General features: G+C 43.2%; 1 protein-coding gene across 3 annotated transcripts in view; it reads right to left on the reverse strand.

The window, feature by feature from the left end:
• Positions 1 to 20417, reverse strand: part of RASSF8 (Ras association domain family member 8) — a 31768-nt gene extending 11351 nt beyond the window's left edge. The window contains exons 1-4 of one of the 3 annotated variants that reach the window (XM_078782199.1): positions 20202 to 20417; positions 7157 to 7328; positions 6497 to 6879; positions 1130 to 2659 (exon numbers count right to left, since the gene is read on the reverse strand). In XM_078782199.1, coding sequence (XP_078638325.1) covers positions 1130 to 2659; positions 6497 to 6879; positions 7157 to 7259 — 2016 coding nt within the window. In that variant the 5' untranslated portion in view covers positions 7260 to 7328; positions 20202 to 20417. Of the gene's footprint in view, positions 1 to 823; positions 2660 to 6496; positions 6880 to 7156; positions 7329 to 20201 lie in introns of those variants that run through there. The other 2 variants (XM_068099834.2, XM_068099836.2) reach the window with 2 other exon arrangements.
• Positions 20418 to 24414: the final 3997 nt, after the last annotated feature.

The raw sequence follows: 24414 nt of genomic DNA on the forward strand, positions 1-24414 counted from the left end.
TTTAGTATAACGATCGTTGTTTCCAAGTATCTGGTTCATTAAGTGTGATTTAATCCATGTCCTGGACGTGCGAGCCGGAAAGAAGTTTTCAGAACGATTGGTGATCGTGGTTGCTTAACGACTCGCCATACTGGTCTGGAGTTATCCAGGGTGCCAGCCAACCGTCACAATATAAAGGAACAATTGTGGTTCGTAAATCCGCTAACCAACAACCTCCCAGCCCTCCCTCCACCAGCACACATAACAAATATAACAAATATATGTTATATATAACAAATATAACACGTAACAAAATGGTGCCGAATCATACTAAAATATGCAATTTGGTGTCTGTCTGCCTGAGCTCGATACATTCGGTCATTACTTATCCGATCTCAACTAAACTTGACACGACGACTAAGGGTCACACGTTGGAGGTTGAAGCGACTTCCTTTGCCCCCCCACCTCCCTCTATTCTCCAAGGGGGTTTACCACCTGGGGGGAAATCCGTGTTTAGGTGTATATCCGTGTTAAGATAGCTAATCATGGCGTTTTACCAAGGCCACTTCTAATAACAAAAGTAATACTAAATAATAATAATAGCACAATATTAATTTTATTACAAAACAATATTAACAATAATAATATCTCCTCTCCCCAAGGGGTTTTTGCTCCTTCGACAAATGCCGTGTTAACGTGTATAAATAACTCATAGTGGCGTATCGTGGGCCAAGCCTGCCAGAAGTAAAAATATATTATAAACTACAAACACGTATGATTAGCTTTTTAAACAGTCGCTACTGCTGTTTAACACAAAACTGAAAGAAATCTGGAGGAATCCCGACAACGTTGAGACATTATATGCTTATCGTGTCCACCACATACTAACGGGCCCAAGCCTAGATCTACTGTAATCTATATACCCCAAATAAGATAATAACATGACCTTTCCTGTCGCTTCCATAGGGAGTGGGTGTACTAGTAATATCAAATTGCAGTTTGTAATGGTTCCTTCTACTTCATCGTCATGTGATATGATAGGCAATTTGTGGTTAAATAGGCCAAATTTCCCCAATAATATGTCTACTGAAGACAAGCAGGTAATACATATCGCTGTGTTGAATAAACTGAGATTTACCATCGTGGTTACCTTGGCAATGTGTGCAGCATGGAGCAAGGCTCCATCGACCTTCTGATGTTCTTGATCAAGGCGCGTCGCTTCATTCAACGCATCAGCCAGCTGTCTCCTCAAAATCCTTCCTTCTTCTTTCTCACTGCTCTCTTTGATTTTTTCTTCCACACAAATGGCATCGCTCTCTTCTTCTCCATGCATTCTCTTGTTTTCGTTCCAATAGGCTAAAATCTGTTCTCGACTGTCAATTCTGCACTGTCCATCAAGTGGCGTTATCAAGTTATTTTCAGAAAGATACAGAGGCAGCAATCGGTCGCAACCGGCAGAAGCATCTTCATTGTTTTGCTTCTCCTCGGTGCCCAAGACTGGACCGGTTTCACTAGTGGACAATGGTAGGAGATCTTCTTTTAACAGGGAAAGGCCACCAAATGCAGAAGGCCACCTATCAGTCATGGAAAGAGACAAAGGCAATGGCGATGTGCAGTAGGAGTTGCTCTTTGAGGACTTTGGGTGCTCATTTGGCAAAGGACTTGGAGGAACACGTTGCTGATCCAAATGATAAAGCTCTTCACTTTCAGGAAAAGTTGAAAGACCATCTCCATCCATGCATACACATGATGTCGATCCTTGGTGATTTGCTGCAGGTAATGTATGTTTTTCCTCAAAACAGCCTCGGTCATGAAGTTTGTATCTGCCCTCTACCTCCATTCCCTCAATCACCTGTGCATGCTGGACACATTTCATGAGTGAAAGCAGCTGTTCTTCGCTCGCCAACAGCTTTGTTTCACAGGCGTTAAGGCCCGTTCTAAGTGCCAGCAGTCGGGCACCCAGCCCTTCGCCACGTCGCTCTTCCATTAACAATTCTTTGTGCCAAAAGTCCTCTTCCTCTTCTAAATCTACAAGCCTTTTGAGTTCCCTTTCTTCTTCATCACCTTTAGTATTTTCAGTGTTGCAATTCTTATCGTTTTGCTCCTCCTCGATTACCTCTGATACACCTATCTTCATCTTTCCCAGGTTCTGAGGAACAGATCCTAAACCACAAACTCGTTTCATTTTCAAAATAATTCCACTTTTTAACTCCGGTTTTTTGTAGGATTCTAAAGAGTCTTTTCCAATGCTTGCGATCGTTTCAAAGAAGTTGACGTCGTCTCTCAAGGAAATACATTTTGTATCTTGTATCCATTTAATCTCGACGTCTTCCATGTTTAAATCCATTGCGTCTTTCTCTGGTTCAGCATAATGTTTACAGTTTTGGTAATAAAATGAACGAAAGCTTGTGTTCTTGTAATTATCAAACATTTCTTGTTCTTGTTCTAGAACCAGCAGTGATTTCTCTACTTCATCACTTTCCTGGTTTTGGGTCCTCACACATCCTTCCACCATTTTTGTTGCATTGTTTTTGATCTTCTCCTTCCAATACAAAGGGGTCGCCGCGATTTCTTTCCTCGCATGCCGAAGATCACAATTCTTGGCTTTATCTTGCCCTGTTCGTTCTTCGGTACATCCAAGGTTGCAAGGACTCTTCTGTCCCACAAGTTTTTCCTCCTGCTGAATAAAACAATTTATTCACTCGATGTTCTTCAAACCCCGAGAATCACACGAAATTCCATTATATGCATCCAATGGCTTATAGGTACAGATTTTGTTTTATATGGTTAAAATGTAACACACAAACACAAATCGGCATATATGCATTCAACGGCAGTTACTGTTGAACACACAAACCTTAATTGTGCTTCGCCACTTGTGAAATTGTGACATCTTGATTGGTAAAAATGGTTAACCCTTAACCACACTAAGAGGTATTGAGTTGAATTTTAATTTTCCAATAAAATTTCATACAAGCAATCTTCTTGGCAAAAAATGATGAAGTTCTCACGGATTGCTATCACGACATCTTTTGAAATTTTTGTCATAGTTGGCAATAGTAACAATTGTACGAAGATGTCTATGTTGGAGGTGGTTGTCGAATTGTTGTGTATTTTATTTGTTGTGGGATTGAGATGGAAAAATGCCAAAATATGTTGTGATAGCAATCTGTAAAAGGATTATGGTGTTGTATTGTCGTGTTATTCCTACCTTGTAATTCCTTCCTGTCTTATTTGGTTTTTTGGGGGGATTACATCCCTACATGTTAGTTTCATTTTAAAAACATGTTTTTCTCTGACTTGTTTAACTCTAATTTTCCTGTTACGGATGTAAATGACATCATCATCCAGTAAATTATTTTGAGGGCGTTTACATGGGGAACCCCTGAACCACACTCAACGATATATCTCATTCAAGTCTCTTCCCCATTTCCATACCTTAATATCCCGTCCAATATTCCCGTCCCATCTGTCTCCACTCAGACATTCTGTTACCCTGTTGTCCTTCACTTTAGGAGTCATTTATTTAATTTGTATGCCAACATGGCAGAATTTACCTTCTCGCCTTTCTCTGCTCCTTCCCTTCTATTCTATCCCCATACTCCTACAATCCTACATCCTCCCAATCTTCTTCCCCTTCTCTCCCAAACTTTGCTAACCTCCTTTCCTTCTCTTATGTTATACTTTCTATTCTTTTCCTTAATTTTAATTTTCTCAATTTACTCTCTATCTACATGTACAAAATAAAAAGAGATACCGCCATTCCTATCCTCTTCCCTTCTGTTCCTTTTCTCAATGTTGGCATTTCCAATTTCCTCCCTCCCCACTCCTCCCAACCCCATGTACATGTATTAAATAGATCCCTTCAGAAAGGGTCACATGATCACATATATTTACATAAGGAGGAGGTACTGAATGACTTGCTTGAATAGTACCCATACAGTATATGTAAAGGTGAATCTAGAAAGCATCAGCAGAACGTTTTGGGACCTCATCCTTCATAAATGAAGTATCTTGTCATACCTTCCAATCCACAAGGCTTTGCAATTCACGGCAGAGACTTTACAGCAGACAGTGAGTGTTACGGGAAAGAGTGAGTTTTACGGTAGAGGTTTCTCCCTCTGCACTTGCATAAATGTCATTCAACAGGTTGTGCTGTATAGAGCTCCGAAGTGATGATGTCATGTCCGCATGACTATCGTTCAAGTGGTTTTAAACAAAACAACCCAGGAACAAGCTCGCTTCAATCAATGGTGCTTTGCGTGTTGAAGCATTGGTAAATATGGCTGCCGTGCGTCGATCACCGCACGAGCGACTTACTTTTGCGACAAACTAAAATCTCTGAAAAAGGTGGTTGAAACCACAGCTAAGTCATACGAAAGACTTCACATATCTCTTGGCCATCCTGTCTCTGTAAAGAGTTAGGGTTGACTTTCTGGAAAATCCTCTATATATTTGCTGATGACTCCACCCTCTTCTGTGACATCCTTCAGACAGGCAGGCTGCAGCCTCTTCACTCTCTTCAGACCTTGATGGAATCACAATCTGGTCAAACACTTGGAATATGTTTTTCAATCCTGACAAATCTCACACTTTCACGATCCCCCTCTCTCACTTCCTCTCTCTCTTTCTCACCCTCTCTCCAAAAAGACCCTATGGCAACCCCCCAGTTATTTTCTTAATTATGTTAAGGAAGTTGTCACTCAAACTCCTGGGTCTCATTATCAGCCATGATCTTTCTTGGGCAAACCACATTTCAACGTTGGCATCCAAAGCCAGTCACCGACAGGCAATCCTCCGTTGTACAAAGTCCTTCCTTGGCATGCCTGAACTCCTGTCCATCTACAAGGCCTTCATCCACAGCTTGATGGAGTATTGCTCTCCCCTCTGGTTTGGCTCCCCTGTCTCACACCCTGCTAAGCTTTATGCTGGGGAAACCAAGACCTTCAAGATTATTGGAATCTCTCACGATGAAACTGAGTCAATGGACATATCAATTTCCCATCGCAGATAGGTCGGTGGTCTCTCTGTCTTCTTCCCCCTCCTTTCTGGTCTTGCAACCTCTGTTTTTTTCATGTTTTGTCCCCCCTTAGATTTCTGCTGGATGCTATTCACCATCAACCCTTTTCTGGTGGAACTCCCAAAATCCAGAATCAATGCTCACCACCCATTTGTTCCTCTTTTTCCCCACCCATGAAACTAACTTGCGCATTCTCTTCAATCAGGTTCTTCCCTACAGGTCTTCGAGGCAGCTGTTCACGACCATCTCAGATCATCCCCGATCCAAACCAATCATCTTTTCTACCCCAGTTAACCTCCCCCCTCTTCAAACTCCAACTCCCTCCAAATTTCCAGTTTCTTCCTCCTAAGTGTTTGCTTCTGTATCCATTTGGCCACCCCATGCATTCTTCCCTACCCCTCATTCCTCCCCACACCCATTATGTGTCCAAGTCTCTCTCTATTTTGTCCTTTAGCCTTGCTGTTGGTGTCCCCCCTCTCTGTACTGTTCCATTTGTTCTGTTGCATCCTAATCAATTCAACGTTCCAGATTATCCACAAATTTTGACTTTACATACAGAAAAAAAGGAAAAAAAGAGTATGGTACATCAATTTCATCAATTAGAATGAATTATAAAGTTAATAACACTTTTAGGGAAATTAAAAGAATGATTATTGAAATTGAAAAAGCCAATCTGGTTATGAGCAGATGCCATTGTGCATGCTAAAACCCAATTGGCTCTTTCAATTTCATATTTCAATGATCATGATTTTCATTTATCTAGAAGTATTACTAACTTTATAATTTACTAGCCGAAAGCACCCGGCGTTGCCCGCGTTCTTTTTGAATGAATTTACTACTATAATTCAGCTTTTACTCGTGGCCGTAGAAGATTGACTACTACAATTCAGCTCAGCTTTTAATTGCGAAATGGGCCCAGCCCGGCCGAGGCGGCCTCGCCACCTAGCCTATAACTTTCCCGGGGCCCGTCCCGACATTTTTAGTTCTTTTTGAATGAATTTACTACTATAATTCAGCTTTTACTTGCGGCCGTAGAAGATTGACTACGAAAATTCAGCTCAGCTTTTAATTGCGAAATGGGCCCAGCCCGGCCGAGGTGGGCCTCGACCGGCCTTGCCACCTAGCCTATAACGTTCCCGGGGCCCGTCCCGACATTTTTTGTTTTAGAGGTTTCCTCCTATCTTTCAACGTTCAGGAGATTAGCGCGTGCAGACAAACAAACAAACAAACAAAAACTTTCTTTTATATATATAGATTATAATCAGGCCATTTAAATGCATCACAGAAGACATTTCTGTTCCCAGGAAATAAACTGCAAAACTTTACCAAGTTATACATTTGCAACTTAATGGTGCATTATTTTTTCATACAAGTATGTGAAAGTGATACAAAATTGGTAATTATCTCGCAAGTCCTAGTGTTTGAAATTATATTTTTGTTTCACATGAAAGTACAAAAAAGGACTTTTTGAAGTTCCTGGTAAGAATTCAGCCTCACCAGCGCCAATGTTCTACATCCACTGGTTGTACTTGATAATGCTTGTAGAAAGATTGGCACTCCTGTCAATGTTTGGGCCCGGCATCGAAGACGCCGGACGACCTCTCCTTGGTGTCTTGCCTCTTTTTCAGCTTTGGAGATCAGAGCTTGTGTCGGAAGGCTACGGCGCTGTCGTGGATGTCCGACAATCTCGCCTGCTGCATGATCAAACCAGGCTGCACTGCTGCCTGGGTCGATCTGCAAACCCGTGCGTCGCAGTATGAAGCTGGACTCGCCCGCCCATAGCCCTCTACGGCTAATCACATCAAGCGGTCGCTCCTTGGGTGCCAACGGCCTTTCCACATCCTGCCAAGCCTCCATCAAAGCAAAACGGCCTGTTTGGCCTTGATGTTTGGGAGAAGATCACAAGAAAACATGCCAGGAGGAAATAAACCATATTATTAAAGGCCTGATAAAGCCATATAAATGTCAAAAATGTTCCATAAAGAGCTGCTCGTCTGGTATTATGTCTTACAAGAAAAATACATTATACCTTTGCATGCCAAGAATAAAGAAAGGAGACTGAACATGCCTGGGTTATATCAACTGATCATGTATAGCATCACGTATATATGCCAGATTAATGTACTGCAGTTTTTGTTAAGTGCAGAATGGCCTTACCAATAGCCTGAGCCAGTGCGATCACCACATCTTGGCAGGTGGTGTCTACTGTGACCCCGCAGACTACCCGGGGCGCACCATCCACCCACACACACAACTCCATGATGCATGCAGCTTTGTGTTGGATTGCACACTCCGTCAGTCTACGCCTTGACCTCTGAACTGGTTATTTCTGCATGACAACGAGGGGCATTCATACAATTTACAGCATTAAATATAATCACATTAAAAAAGGGCAAAATAAAATTAAAATGTTCACAAATATTTTAAAAAGAAGGTTGAAATTGATATTGGTTTCAAAGTAGAAGTACTGGGTTTCAGATGGAGCTTTGCATTCGGCCTGGTGGAATGCACTCTGTGAAACTAGATTGCATGCTCCCCCACTGTGGGCAGCTGGATGATATATTTAGCAACATGTACCTTGCTTTATTTCATGGCTTGTCTCGAATGTAGCTGAGAGGTTTAAGCTGGGCAACTTACAAAGGTGGAGGTTCAGGCCACTTTTATTCAATGGTAGGAGAAGGAAGCAGACGCATGGGAGCCCAGTTTATACCATGAGAGGAAAGCAGTGCACTGCTTACATATCGAACAACAGCGAATTGTCTCAAATCCTGAAGAACACGGCGCAGTGTGCCGAGCAAGAAAGATGGCAGCACATCTTCCACCTCTGGATACTACGTGGTTCAACATCTTTCATTAGCTTTTTACCATATAGCCAGGAAACGTTATACTTCAAGGTAACACAATTAACCAGTATCAACGTTCGAGTTTCTAGCCGACGAACGAGCAGCATGACGACCTGGCTTGAAGAGCAGTGCACCGACCTGGCTTAAATGTAACTTCACCTGCAGGATACATTGATCACAATTTGTGCCAAAAAATAAACATCAAGGCTCATCAATTGAGGCTTCATCCCTTAATCAGACGTTCATTTCCTGAACTGCAGTCCACATAAGATGCTCTCCAAGGGTAGTGGTCAAATTAATCATGAAGTGAGATTGTATCTCATCCACCAGTTTTTTTACCCTGTTGCTTTATGAAGACCGTTGAATGCTCTCCAGCTTTTTGGGTGATTTGACCATGGGGGTTAAAAGCCTTTCTATCCAGTTATCCACTTCCACTGAGGGAACTTCTAACTCCTCCACTACATCTGGTTACTTTCCACCTTGAGGTCCAGTTCCTTCCTAGGTGTGCTGTGTACTGACAGTCATCTGCAGGTGGGTAGATCATCAATGGAAATTGTGTGTTCACCATCTTCAGATGAGTAAGTATCATCATCTGGATCTTCAAGAGTAAGACTCTTGTCTTCTCTTCAATACTTTTGTCTGGACATCCAGATGCTCTCTAAAGTTACAAGTTCTTTTATCTGTACTGTCTAATCAACAATGTGGTCCAGACATGTTTGCAGGCGATCAAGAAAGCCTTATTCGGATTAGGCTGTTTCACCACTTTAAACGCTTCATATCCCCATATGTTTTGGACCTTGTCACATCTTTTAAAAGTACTCGCTGGCCACGACTGGTTGGCGCATATTTAGTTTGTCTGTTTTAGGTATATTTCCGAAGATCAGCTTCCATGTCAAGTTGCTTCCTCAATTTGTCATAAGCCAACACTGAGGAGGAATGATGACCAACTCGCCAGTCATTGAGCGCTGTTTCTCCCTCTTCACTGGCTTCATCACGACCTAGCAAGATATCCATTGCTATTTGTGGATCCCTTCCAAACAAGAGATAAAATGGCGAAAAACTAGTTGCACTGTGCAGAGTGGCATTACATGTATCGGTTATTTCTGTCAAATGCTGAGGCCGATGTCTTGTTTTGTTAGGAAGCAATATTCTTAGTAGGTCAGGTAGAGAGAGAATAATCTGTTCACACTGGCAGGACAGGTGGATGTGTGAAGGGATGTAAATGCCAGACTGGCATTTTAATCAAGCAGATTAGTGGCATCCCTGAAGACAAACAGAAAGACAGTGATTTTTTGTCAGAACATGTTCAGAGGAGTCAAGGGAAGATGGCAAAGAATAATAAAGGTTGGAGGAGTACTTGCACATGATTAAGTCTGGCAAAGAGTAGAAACCATTCAGAGAAATAAGGATTGGGAATCGAGCAGATGAGGTAAAGCTGGATGTGTCACAGAGGGACTAGTTGCAATACTATGAGAAGCGTTAGAGGACTGACACCAAGCCAGATGTAATGGTGATGGTTTAAGTCATCACAGATTAAGAAAAGGCAGATTGCGAACAAACTAGAACGGCACTCTGAGACATTGCGACGTTGACTGATATACCTACACCTACATTATTCCATGATTATACAAAGTTTGATTTAAATCCCTTCAGCTGTTCTCAAGTATCACATTTTTACCTGACATGACCTCTGACCTTTGATGCTGAAATCTAATGAGTTAATCTTATCATAACATATACTTATCGCAAGTTTGGTCAAAATCCCATTACTGGTTCGCAAGTTAGCGCAGTAACAAATCTTTTACCTAACAGGACCTCTGACCTTTGACCTCCTGACCACATAATTTCATCCATTTATCTTTACATAATTATACATACTTGACTAAGTTTGACTTTGTTCCCTTCATCCTTCTTAAGTTATTGCGGTCATGAAAACCTATTAAAGACCTCTGACCTTTGATACCAAAATCTAATCAGTTCATTTTTTCATCATAGTATATACTTGTACCAAGTTTGGTCAAAATCCCATCACTCGTTCACAAGTTAGTGCAGTAACAGATTTTTTTTGAACCTAAAGGGACCTCTGACCTTTGACCTCTTCATCACATAATGTAATCCTTTATCTTTGTATCATTGTACATACTTGTACCAAGCTTGACTTTGGTCCCTTCAGCCGTTAGGTTATCGCGTTAACAAAAACCATTACAGACTCTGACCTTTGACCTCTTGATGCAGAAATGAAATCAGTTCTCTTTGCATCATAATATATACTTTTACCAACTTTGGTAAAAATTCCATCACTGGTTCACAAGTTGGCCCGGTAACATAATTTTTACTTAACATGACCTCTGACCTTTTACGTCTTGACCCCAAAATCGAATCTGTTCATCTTTCCATCGTTATACTTACCTACACCAAGTTTGACTTAGATCCCTTCAGCCATTCTTAAGTTATCGCAGCAACAAAACTAGAACGGTACTCAGTAGAGAGCATACCTCCACCTGGTTGGCCATATCCCCCAATGGAGAAGAATCACTTAAAAAATTATACTCGCTGGATCCGGATCCGGATCTTCACCAAAATTGAATCGATTCTTCCTTGTCACACACAGAAACTGTCCAACAAGTTTCGTCCAAATTCGTCCATAACTTTCTGAGATATCCTGCTATGTATCGTTTTTGGCCCTATCTCCCAATGGTGAAGAATCAATTTAAAAATTCTAGTAGCCGGATCCGAATCCGGATTTTCACCAAAATCTAATCATTTCGTCCTTGTCACATTTGCTACATCTCTGCCAAATTTCATCCTAATCCGTCCGCAACCTTTTGAGATATTTTGTTTTAAAATGGACAAACGGACGGATAGACAAACAGACAGGGGTGAAAACACAACTGCCATCCACCTTTGGTGGCGTAGGTAATAATTGTAACTTAGCATGACCTTAGACCTCTTGACCCCAAAATCGAATCAGTTCATCTTTGCATTATAATATATAATTTTACCAAGTTTGGTGAAAATCCCATGACTGGTTCACAAGTTAGCATTGTAACAGAATGTTTACCCAACAGGACTTCTGGTATTTGACCTTTGACCTCTTTCCCCCAAAATGAAATAATTTCATCTTTGCATCATAATACATATTTGTACCAAATTTGGTCAAAATCCCATCTGGCTCATTGTTTCACAAGTTATTGCAGCAACAGGTCTTTTTTTACCTAAATGACCTCTGACATTTGACCTCGTGACCCCAAAATCGAATCAGTTCATCTTGACATCATTATACATACCTGTACCAAGTTTGACATGAATCCCTTAGTTGTTCTCAAGTTATGATGGTAACGAAAACCTATCACAGACAGAGAGCCGGACGGACAAGCCGAAAACATAATGCCTCCAACGACTTCGTTCGCGATTTAGAAAAAAAAAAAAATCTAAATATTTTTTAATCAGCAGGACAGAACGAGAAGGACGAGCGTGAGAAATTCAGAGATATAGAAGAGTGCTGCAGAGAGTGTAAGGCAGATAAGCACGTAGATATCAACAACAACCCAATTAGGTGGAAGGCTGAAAATGTTTTACAAACGATATCATAATAATCGGCCAAGACGTGCCAAAAAAGGCATTTATACAAAGAAATCATACATTTACATATTTTCCTAATAACTATGCACACGCTGCACTTCCAGGCCTGAATGCAATACCACAGACACGTTACTCAACGCCAACAGAACGCAATGTACCAATGGACTTGCAAGTGCTTCTGAGTATGGATGGGACATTTCCATCTTTCATATCTACTCACAATTTTTTTACATAACTACAATCTACATAACTCACAATATCTACATAACTCACAAAACAAACATTTTGTTACCTAGGAGACATGCTGAATGGAGAAGGTGCATCAGACTCGGCAATGGTTGCTGGAGTGAGATGTGCATGGAAGAAGTTTCGGGAACTGAGTGGCGTGCTGATGATGAGGGGAGTGTCGTTGAAGCTGAAGGGAAAGGTGTATGCTGCATGTGTGACAAGTGTTATGATTTATGGGAGTGAGACATGGGTAATGAACGTAGAGCAGCAACGAAGGCTGGAAAGGGTGGAAATGCGAATGGTTCGATGGATGTGCGGAGTATCGTTGAGAGAGAGGAAGACAAATGATGAATTGCGAAAGATGATGGGAATAGAGTCTGTGATTGATGCTGTGAAGAGGAACAGGTTGAGATGGTTTGGTCATGTGTTGAGGAAGGATGAAAGTGACTGGTTGAGAAGAGTGATGGAAATGAATGTAGAAGGAAATAGAGGACGGGGAAGACCGAGAAAGACTTGGCTAAAGATGGTGGAAGAAGAAATGCGGGCAAGGGGGTTAGCAAGGGGAGATGCAGAAAATAGGGCAAGGTGGAGAAGATTGTCATGGGGACCGCAAGGCTAACCCCCGCTCTAGCAGGGAAAATGGCCTTAAAATGCCTGTTGTTGTTGTTGTTGTTGTGTATCTACTCACAATACATAGCAGCAAAATTATCGGTTGTGAATCAATTACCCTGCACATTCCCTTATTGCCCCAATCCCATGTCCACATTCTTTCCCAGACCACTGTTGCTGACAATGCAGACTGTAGGCAGATAATTCTCTGGGTGATTTGCCATTGCCGTTGCCAGTGGTAGTCAGGGGAGGAATTTGGAATTTAGTCAAGGTGCCAAGCACACTCGTTTTCAGATACAAGATGTCGGCTGATGGAAGAGCGAGGTGACCGGGAAAAAGGCAACCTAATGACAGTGACGCATTTGGCACAAGTAAGGGAAAGAATGAACGGAATACGATGAGACCGGAGGGAAGGAAATGGTCACCTGCAACAAGGCCTTCATCTGCAGCTTCATGGAATACTGCTCTTCCCTTTGGGATGATGTCCCTGCATCACACCTTCCTCAGCTTGATGCCGTGGAAACCAAGGCCTTCAAGATCATTGGAATTGTCCACAATGAAGCAGAGTCTATGGGCCTATCACTTTGGCATCGCTGACAGGTCGGTGGTCTCTCTGTCTTCTATCACCTCCTTTCTGGTCTTGCACCCTCTTGCTCTCAGTACTTCTCCCTCTCCATCCCCCCTCCCAAGGTTTCTACAGGGCACGCACAGTCCACCATCACCACCAAAATCCAGGATCGCTGCTCACTTCCACTCATTTGCATTCCCTTTTCCCCACTTGTGGAAGCAACTTCCACATTCTATTCACTTTCATTCTTCCCTACAGGTCTTCAAGACAGCCGTATGTTGCTGGCGAGCTGTCACAGTAGGTGCCTCTTACATCATTGCAAGATACCAGCATGATCATGCAGTCAAAGACGTTTTCCAAAAGGTGTCCTGGCTGGCAGTGGAACAAGTGACAAACACAACCAGCTGCTGCCTTTGCTGCCCGGAATCTGATGGTATTGATTACAAATGATAAATGACCTTCCATCCGCACGCAATCTCTTTTCATCTCGCGGTGTATGCCAAAGCAATCTCTCTCTCCAAACCACTTTCCCTTGCGCACATCTTAACCACAGTCCTCATTCCTATAAAATTGCGTCCACATGATCACTTTGAAGTATTACCTCTGCCACCGAATGTGGACGGAGGTTATGTTTTCATCCACGTCGGTCTGTTTTTTGTTTGTTTGTCTGCCTGACTGGGAGCAGGATATCTTAAAAAAAAGTCTTGGACGAATTCGGATAAAATTTGGTGGACAGGTTGGGTGTGTCACAAGGACTAATTGATTCGATTTTGGTGAAGATCCTGATCCGTGCGCGGATCCGAAAATTTTAAAGTGATTCTTCACCGTTGAGAGATCCTCGAGATCTGCATGACGTCACTGTCAAGTGATTACGCCTAGTAATACGAAGGAGAAAACAAACGCTCTGTGAAGGGGAAATCACACGCGACTGCCCGTAGTGAATGTATCAGTTCAGCAAAGTCTCTCGAATCACCACCTAAACTGAAGTCATGTGTCCTACCTCTCATCATTTCATTTTGTGGCGTATTTTTGGGGGAATTTGTACCATTTTGACATCGTCATGTCTAATCAATGCAGGACAGTATATGGAAAACTTGCCAGACTGGGCTGGTATCAAGGTTTGGTATCAGGTCAAAGGATTAATTTGGGCATTTTCACTTGGAATTTGTGCAAAATTTGTGCAAACACGCAGCAGCTCTTCAGCATTTTTATTTTCCCTTGATAAATGACGAATACAAAAAATTCAGTCAGGTATGAAGTGAAGTTTGACAGGAGAAATACAACGTATATTGCTCACGGTAAGAACACAAGTGCGGACATACACGTATCCCCCTTCAGGCTGGGTTGTTTGTCCCTTTGCACTGGATGCTAGACAGAAGTGTGGGCCCTACTAGCATACAAGTGCCTGGATTTCCGTCCTCAAGAATAGGCTATCTATGGCACGATATCTCAAAAAGTTATGGACAGATTATGACAAAACTTGGTGGATGAGTTGGTTATGTGACATGAACAAGCCGATTAGATTTTGGTCCAGGTCCGGATGCAGATCCAGCCTATCATTGGGATACAAAACAAACTGTTCAGGCTGGTGGAGGTCTGCTCTCTACCGAGTGCCCTTCTTGCTCCTCCAGTGATTAATATTTCGAGGAGATTTTCTCTCTGTCTGGATATTGCCAAACTGATCCAGATATGAAATCTCAAGCTAGACTGTAAGATCTTGCTAACCTTTAAGTAATTAACTTATGGGACACTAGTGATGAGTACAGTATGGTCTGTAGACCGAGGAAGAATTAGCATTGAATTATTTCCCAGCAATTCAAAAATCCTGATTTGCATGCACTGAATAGAACCCACCATCTCATGATCATTACGTCATTCCCATTGCATCACCTATATAATAAACCAGGACTGTCTGTCTGTCTGTCTGTCCGTCCGTCCCCGAACTACGCCCTCAGTTTTGTGGCTAGCCCCGCCAAACTTTCTGTGAAACCTATGGGGGCCCCAGCAGGAGTCGTAAGGTGGGTGGGAGGTTTCATAAATTTCTCAATACAATTATGATTATGAGTTTCCACCCATACGAGGCTGCTCTCTCTCCGCATGTAAACTCATTAATGGATTCAGCGTCAGCAGTTTCGACATTTACCGCATGTGGAAACATTCGCTGGTTCAGTAACCATCCCACCTCTCCGGCCAACGGCTTCCTCATTGTTATCAGCTTCATCATCATCATCATTAATGCGACATTGATTTTACACAGCACTACTCCCACAGTTTTGGGGCCAGCCCCACCAATTTTCTGTGCAGCTTTTGGGGTCCCTGCACGTGTCCTAAAGTAGGTGGAGGTTTTCATAAAACTTCTCAAAACGTTTTCTTTTAGATTTTTTTCCCTCCCATCCGTGCATAGCGAGGGTACCTCTAGTTGTTTATAACAACCTCCCTGCTTCTGACAACGTTTTCCTTTGTAATAGAGCAATGGCATTTTTGGGTAAAAGCAATGAAATTTGTAGGCCACAGCTCTGTGTTTTAAAGATAGATAATTATAATAGTAAAATAATACTATTATAATAGTAAAACTTTCCCAGACCGCGACAAGCATTGAAAAGGTTACACAAATGAGGTACTCACAATTGTTCAACATATGTCAAGGGTATTTGTTTATAATGTTTCAATACACAAGTCCTTATAAAAAATAAGAATGAAGGCCGTACTCTTAACACCTCGGGAAATATTTACGATAAGTTGGGAAACGTTTCAATGCTGGAATCGACCCATAACAGATTGCCACTGTGGCGCAGGAGACTCGACTGAATGTGATTTGGAGGCAATACTTTTTTTTCTGGAGGTGCAATATTTCGACTGGAATAGGAATTTCTACTTTTCTCAGCATGCCGGTGATAACTTGCCCATGGTGCCTTTAAAAAGTATTCACACCCCTTAACTTTTATTCACATTTTGTTGTTTTACAACCTGAATTAAAAATGGTTTAAATTGAGATTTTTTTTCACTGATCTACAAATAATACCCCATAAATAATATCTACACATCAATGTCAAAGTGGGGTTTTTTATTTTTTGCAAATCAAGTAAAAATGAAAAGTAGAATGTCTTGAGTCAATAAGTATTCAACCCCTTTGCTATGACACTCCAAATTGCGCTCAGAGGTATCCAATTTCCTTTCATCGTCCTTGAGATGTCTCTCCAACTTGAATGTAGTCCACCTGTGGCCAATTCAATTGATTGGACATGATTTAGAAAGAAACACACCTTTCTATATGAGGTCCCACAGTTGACAGAACATGTCAGAGCAGAAACTCCACCATGAAGTCCAAGAAAATGCCTGTAGAACTCTGAGATAGAATTGTGAGGAGGCATAGATCGGGGGAAGGGTATGAAACAGTTTCTCGAGTGTTAAAAGTTCTCAAAGTGAGCTCCATCATTAGGAAATGGAAGTAATATGGAACTACCCAGACTCTTCCTTGAGCTGGCCGTCCGACCAAACTGAGCAACCGGGCAAGAAGGACCTTGGTCAGTCAGGGAGGTCACCAACAACCCAAAGACCACTCACTCTGACAGAACTACAGCGTTCCTTGGCTGAGACAGGAGAACCTGCCAGCAGGCCAACAGTCTCCGCAGCACTTCACAAATCTAGGCTTTATGGGAGAGTAGCCAGATGGAAGCCACTACCTATAAAAAGGCACATGACAGCACGCCTGGAGCTTGCAAAAAGGCACGTGAAAGATTATGAGAGCATACAACAAACACAACAACAACAACAACAACAGGCATTTTAAGGCCATTTTCCCTGCTAGAGTGGGGGTTAGCCTTGCGGTCCCCATGACAATCTTCTCCATTTTGCCCTATTTTCTGCATCTCCCCTTGTTAACCCCCTTGTCCTGCATTTCTTCTTCCACCATCTTTAGCCAAGTCTTTCTCGGTCTTCCCCGTCCTCTACTTCCTACGACATTCATTTCCATCACTCTTCTCAACCAGTCACTTTCATCCTTCCTCAACACATGACCAAACCACCTCAACCTGTTACTCTTCACAGCATCAATCACAGGCTCTATTCCCATAATCTTTCGCAATTAATCATTTGTCTTCCTCTCTCTGAACGATACTCTGCACATCCACCGAAGCATCCACAGAACCAAAGATTATGAGAGCATGAGGCAAAATATTCTGTGGTCTGATGAGACGAAAACTGAACTACAGGTATTTGGCCTGAATGCAAAGTGCTATGTCTGCCGGAAACCGAGCACAGCTCATCACCCATCTCAGACCATCCCTACCTTGAGGCATGATGGTGGCAGCATCATGTTATGGGGATAGTTTTCAGCAGCAGGGGCTGGGAGACTTGTAAGGATAGAGGGAACAATGAATGGAGCCAAATACAGGCAAGTTGTTGAGAATCTGCTCAGGGGGCAAAAGACCTTAGACTGCGGGGAAGGTTTACGTTCCAACAGGACAATGACTCCAAGGATAGAGTCAAAGCAACACTGGAATGGCTTCAGAACAAGAACTTGAAAGTCCTTGAGTGGCCCAGCCAAAGCCCAGACGTGAATCCCATTGAGAATACGTGGAAAGACTTGAAGATTGCTGTTCATCGACGCTCCCCATCCAACTTCATGGAAGTTGAGCAAATCTGCAAGGAGGAATGGGAGAAACTCCCCAAATCCAGATATGCAAAGCTGATACAGACATACCCAATAAGACTCGAAGCTGTAATCGCTGCCAAAGGTGCTTCTACGAAGTTGACTCGACTCAGGAGGTTGAATACTTAATTTAAATTATATATTTCTGCAATTAATTTTTACTTGATTTGTAAAAGTTTCTCCAAAAAAATTCCACTTTGACATTATGGGGTATTATGTGTAGATCAGTGACGAAAATCTCAATTTAATCCATTTTAAATTCAGCCTGTAACAACAAAATGTGAAAAGGTCAAGGGGTGTGAATATACGTTCTGAAGGCATTGTACATATTTATTGTTACGGCCCGGGTTTGTGGGGTGTACCATGAGGGGAACTTCTCAGAGAGACTACTCCCGTACCCCCGGTCCCGAGGCCATGGTAAGTTTGTGGCCCGGTAGGTTGCTATTCAACCATAAACGCCTATTGATAGTCGGACATGGCAGAGTCCTCGCTGCTACATGCATGACCTTTCCTGTAAAAACAAACCTCTCGCTCTGTGTGCATGCATGGTCGGGACAAATTCCGAGCCAACGTACTGCTAAACCACAGCTTCGTTTTCCGATTCGTGTTTCGCATTGTGTTCAAAATATAACATTCAATTGAAATTAAGTTGTTCCTCGATCATAAACTGACGTTTGAAGTCACAGGCAGACAAACAGACAGAAGTGAATCGATTGCTTAACCCTCCTTTTTGCTTCGGGTGGGGGAAAAATCCACTTCGGTAATGTTATAACATCTGCGCATTAACTCATCGGTAATGCACACAGGACCGACATGTGCATTCTGATGGAGCTAAAAAAAGAAAATATCCTGAGCAATGTCCCCTGGGAATTTCATGAATTTCCTGGCTCCACCACAGTCAAACAATGCGGTGCTGGCTTTCTGCAGAGCACGGCTCATCCGGCTCCAGTCCGTTCCAATGCACTTGCCATGTGTGAATGCCGAGGGTTCACAGGTTGAGAGTTTGGCACGTATTTCGAGCCGAGCCAAATGTACACAAGCTACAGGTGGAAAACACTCGGATCATAATTGGATCTCGAAAGACACCTGGCGAGAAATGTTCTGCCATTATTGTGGACACACATAAACCCTGCTGGCAACAAATGGAGAACGATGGTGGTTAAATCACATCACACACACATCTTATAAAACCATTGCTGGGGAGGGCCCAGGAGTGTCAAAAAGTTTTCCTCCCGACTCCGAGGTGCGAAATCCTTTCCAACCTCATTCCCAGCTTGTCGCTCACCGCGCCCCAACCCCTCCACTTCGTACGACCTCCATGACAAATATGGAGTTGTATTAAATATATATCAATATATATATATCAATATATATATCAAAAAATATATCAATATATCAATATATATATCAAAAAATATATCAATATATCAATATATCAATATATCAATATATCAATATTTCCTTGGGACTAGTGAAACAAGCATTCTGAGTATTGCGCTGCAATGCATGTCCCCTACCAAAGTTCAAAGTGCCATAACTTTGTCAAAAATGATCGAATATGCAAATTTTTGCACGGTTGATGCTGGTTTCAAACTTGATCTGAGGTATGCTGAGACACGTGTGTCACGCCTCGCCTCGTTGATAAGCCCCCAAGGTCGCTCCGTGGAGTGGCCTGCACGTATTGCACTGTGTGAATTATATAATTACCAACTCGTGGTCTGAGGTACTAGCGATTCAAGACATATCCTTTTTCTTTTTTTTTTTAAATATTTTCGTTTACTTTACGATATCTGCCAAACCACGTGCCCTATCGCAAATTCCAAAAGGACATTTTAGTGCTGAACAGATCTGTGAAGTTTCCCCTCGATTGGATCAAAAATGAGGGAGGAGCTCGGTTTTAAAGGTTCATGCTTAAAAACGTCATAACTCTGAAACCATGTGATGCATGACGTCATGCTCGCTGACTTTTTTGTTCGTCATGGGTATGCGATTCTGCCTGCAAAGATTGACCTCGATCTGTTTAGCCGTCACAGAGAAAAAGGGGTTTTCGTGTTTTCACGAAAAACAATATGGCGACCGAAACACGTGACCTGTGACGTCATAATTGCCATTAAAATATTCTACAGACCGAGTCCATCATATGGTGAAAGTTTTATCTCAATCGGTCCTATTATTGCAGAGAAATTGGTTTTGAATGGAAATTAAAACTTAAAATGGCACTGAGTTAAGGATCATCAGAATTATCAGAATTCCCAAAGTTCAAGGTGCCATAACTTTGTCAAAAATGATCGAAACGTCGTGAAGTTCGAACTTGACATGTAACTTATCATGAGGAAACCATGTACCAAGTTTGAAATCATTAGCTTTAAGCGTTTAGAAAAAAAGTCCGGAAAACTGTTCTTTGCGTGACGGACTGGCGGACTGACGGACTGACGGACTGACGGACTGACGGACGGAGGGAGGGACGGCGTGCAAACCTATAGTCCCCTCCGGTGTACACCGGTAGGGGACTAATAAAGGCGAAGATAAAACAGACTGAAGTGGCAAAGCGTGTACGAGAGGATAAATGAACGTCCATTGCGAACGTAAGTGAAGAAACGAGGTGCAATAAAAATCACATTTATTGTGAAAGCGCCAATTCCACAACTCGTCATTACAAGGAAAGCGGCTTTATGGGAAAATGACGTTTCGGGGACCGTTCAAAGGCACGGACGCACTCACGGAATAAGATCCCTTTACTTGTTGCAGGGTCGGAATCTGCGGACGTCCAGATAAGTCCCGGCTCGGTTCCGAGTCCCGGCTCGAACCCTGACCCGGCTTGGTTTGAGTCTCGTGACTCCGTGACACTCGGACGCTCGTCTCCTCAGTATGCTCTTCCTCCCGACGCTGGCTGTGCGGGCGGGATGGGAAGGGCGGGAAGGAAGGAGGAGAGAAACCGAGTGGGATTGGAGGGAGAAGGAAGGAAAGAAGAGAAGAATGTGAAGAGAGAAAAAAAGACTGAAATGGAGGGGAAACGCACGATGTGTGACAGTGGTTAGAATATATAAGAACGGGAGTATTGGGGGAACGCGGAGCAGGATAAACTATAAAGTGAGGGATTTCATGGTGAGAATGCTGGATTAAATAAGGAAGTCTAATTGAGGGATTAAATCGTGATTTATCGACTGTTCCACATGTAGACGACCGAACATGTGTATGTATGTATGTATGTGTATACAGTATATATATATATATATATATATATATATATATATATATATATATATATATATATATATATATATATATATATATATATATATATATATATATATATATATATATATATATATATATATGTATATATATACATGTATATATATACAGTATATATATATATATATATATATATATATATATATATATATATATATATATATATATATACGTATATATACATATATATATATATATATATATATATATATATATATATACATATATATACATATATATATATATATATATATATACGTATATATACATATATATATATATATATATATATATATATATATATATATATATATATAGTTACGGAACCCAACGTCGGCCTATGGTTCCCCTTTGAGGGGGGATTAGTCCCCTCGTTTGTTACTGACCGACGTGGTCCCTGAAGCTGCACCGCGACCTCCGGAAAGGCCGGTGCATAGCCCCGTTCGCGGCCGCGGATAAGATGTTTAATTTGCTGAGCGGATGGCAGCCGCGGCACGAACTGTTAACAATGACTAGACCCGATTCTCAAACGTTGGCCAAATCGTGCCACAGGTATTCAATTTGGAAAAGACAAAGACGACGGATGTGAAGAAGAAGTAGAAGACAAAAAGGGTTTGAAATACGACTATAATTTATTACTACTATTTACAACCAAAAGAAACCAAGGAGGAGGAAGGATAATAAAATAAAGACAGAAGGAATCAAGGAGACACTGCAACGCTAGCTTACCTACAGTCTTAATTAATACCCCAGGACAAGACAAACAAAGACAGACTCACACGGGGAATTGCAGAGTGGATTGGCTGGAAGGAGGAATGGGAAGGCCCAGGCCACTTTAGGCGTCGAGGTCCGGCTCCAGGAGTCGACTCGCGTTCTTGGCGGGAAAACCTTGGTGTCCAGTGGCGCGTATCGTTCACCGCGAGCGGATGGGCGCTTCGTGCTGGACTCCGGGCTCCTCAGCTCCACTTCACGCCACACTCAACGTCCTTCCCTTACGCAACTCAGCAACTCTCCAGCGCAACTCTCCTTCTTTAGCCACTCTTGAACCCTCTCACTCAACTCCTAGAACTCCCTGCTTGACGCATGCGCCCCCATTTTTATATCGCGCCTCGACCTGCTTCCGCGAGCTCTCTGGGCACGCCTACCGGGTCGCTACTGCAGTGCCGGTTGGCTCGCACGGCCTCTTTTGGCTCCGCCCTTGATGACGAGGGCGGCCAACGCCCTGGATTTGGCGGCTCCTCCCCCCTCTTCTCCGAGCCCACCTCGTGGCTAATGGAGTCGCGGTGAAAACCGCCCAGCAGCTGTGGCGAAAACCCAAGCCCGAAGAAACAGCGGACTGCAGCAAACCGCGCAGAGGAATTTGTAATGCGGCTGCCAAAAGGGGCTTCCCATGAAGGTTCTGGGGAAATTGAAAGGGGATACTACCTCTTTGAATTCGGTGCAATGGAGTATTAATTAATGGAAGACAAAGCCTTAACCTAATACACAGAATAAGGAAATAACTACTGAACAGGGAGATCTATGATTTGGCTACGTGATTGCATATGACCTAACTAAGGGACGCCCTTTGACCTTCATACACAACAACTGGAGGAAGGAGGGTGATATTTTTTACAACAACAAAAAAAAACACGATTCTCATTTCCACAACACTGCACCCTCCTCCTCCTCGGCACGTCCCGGGCCTATTTACTTTTACGTTTAGTGTGGCACGTAGGTGTAGTTCCCTCTACATTTAACCTGACCCTGATTGTGACAGTTTTAAAACACAAATAAATATGTCCCGCTGCTCCATTGCACCCTGCCTAACAGACTCACGCCCACAGCTAACCGAATTGCGGAATGGTCTTCAAACTAAAACACTTACGGTGGGGGCGCATTATTTACAACGATGCTATTTTATTTACAAAATGCAACCCAGGACCTGTGATTGTTCTTTTGGGGGGGGGGGGGGGACAGTCTGCCCTGCATCGACGCACCAGAAGCACCCAAAACGCACCAAAGCACCTTCAAGCACCAATCGGTGCACAGTCATCACAGTTCAATAAAAAATAAAAACAACAAACCCTTGGTGGTGTCTTGCTCTTCGGCTCCCTCTGCTGGCTATTGTTATCTTCCAGATGTTGACTTTCTTCTTTGCTGGTGGCCTATTTAGACATAAAAAAAAGTGCACAACCATGTCCCTTGTTCTTTTATTTATTTATGGCCCACAGGGCCGACTATATGTGGTTCACCTGTATGGCATAGGTGCCCTGTGACCAAGGTCCGCCTGCAAGATCTCGGGCCTTCATGGCCGGTTCCAGCAGAGGGGACATGCCCCAACCCATGGGGTCCATCAGTGGTGCTCAGCCACAGACATGTGGTCCATAAGGTGGTGCATCGATGCAGACAGCTGTGGTTGCGAGAGTTTCGGGCGCACAATGGCGGACTCCCGCACGCTCCCCTCGGCGCCCAGTGGCGCACGGTCCTCGTGTGGGAGACAAGGGGGGGGGGGAAAGACAGGTGAGCGAGGGGTAAGGTCACAAGGGTACACATCAATAAAGGCAATGCAAGACGAGGTGCGCACGGAGAGCGAAGTGAGAAAGCTCATCCCTAGCGTACGCCCCCCCACATGTGACCTACACTACCCTTGCCCTTACCCCATATGTACAAAATCTACACATTACAAATTCGTCACTACTGTCTTGTCTTCCCCATATTTCCCCTGTACCAAATTAGTCTTCACTCCCCACTACTTCAAAATTTGCCATCACCAATTCATCATCAATCCAAGGAGGGAGAGATGGAACACAAAGCACAATGTCACACCCACGTCATGATGCGTCTCACATTCCAAACATTTGCACAATAAAATAATAAAAACAACCTGGCATGGTGTGGAGGTACGTCACCCCAGGTGAGTGGATGTAGATGGTGCGAGGAGATTTCCATCCTAACTATCCTCTAACTGACATTAACACACTTTACACTACCCGGGGTCTTTCCCTGCCAATCCATTGGCCAACTTACACGATGGGTTCTAAAAACCAATTCCCATTGCCCAAACTGTGGTGCTTATCAATTTGGGGTCTCACTCCCCAGATTCATCTCCCGGTGCCCTTGCACAATTTCTGGGCTGAGATGTGTAGCTCTCCCAGCAGGTCTACCCACCTGCACACCTCCACCACTGTAGTTGCCACCCGAGCTTACCTAGCTCCTCACCCTAACCTATCTAACTGGGGAAGGCCCTCTGGCGCTCTCCCCACTCGGTGCCCTCTGGCACTGGGCTACCCGGGTCCGTCCTCCGGATCCTCGGGCCCCATCCACAACTCTACCGGCTCCCAGAGTCCACCTGCGGCCTCACCTGGCCGACATCCTCACAGTGATGGAGTGCCCAATCAACTACACATACTAACAGGCTACACGCCCAGCCATTTCCACAACACTAATGCACCCATCCAAGCACCATTCTTCCACCACGCGCCACAGATGCCAATATACAACCACAATTTACCTGTACCCTCTACCTAACTCTTACACCACCCTCCCCGGGTATTCGTGATGGGGTCCATCCTTCTTTCCCCCATCCACACCTTCGCACCATCCACTCCACTCCACAGTTTCCACCATACTCACTCCACGACCATCCATTCCATACTCCATATATTCCACACTCCATGTATTCCACACAACCATTCTC

The sequence above is a fragment of the Myxine glutinosa genome, chromosome 7, assembly GCF_964187855.1.
Source record: "Myxine glutinosa chromosome 7, kmMyxGlut1.1, whole genome shotgun sequence".
Classification (NCBI taxonomy): Eukaryota; Metazoa; Chordata; class Myxini; order Myxiniformes; family Myxinidae; genus Myxine; species Myxine glutinosa.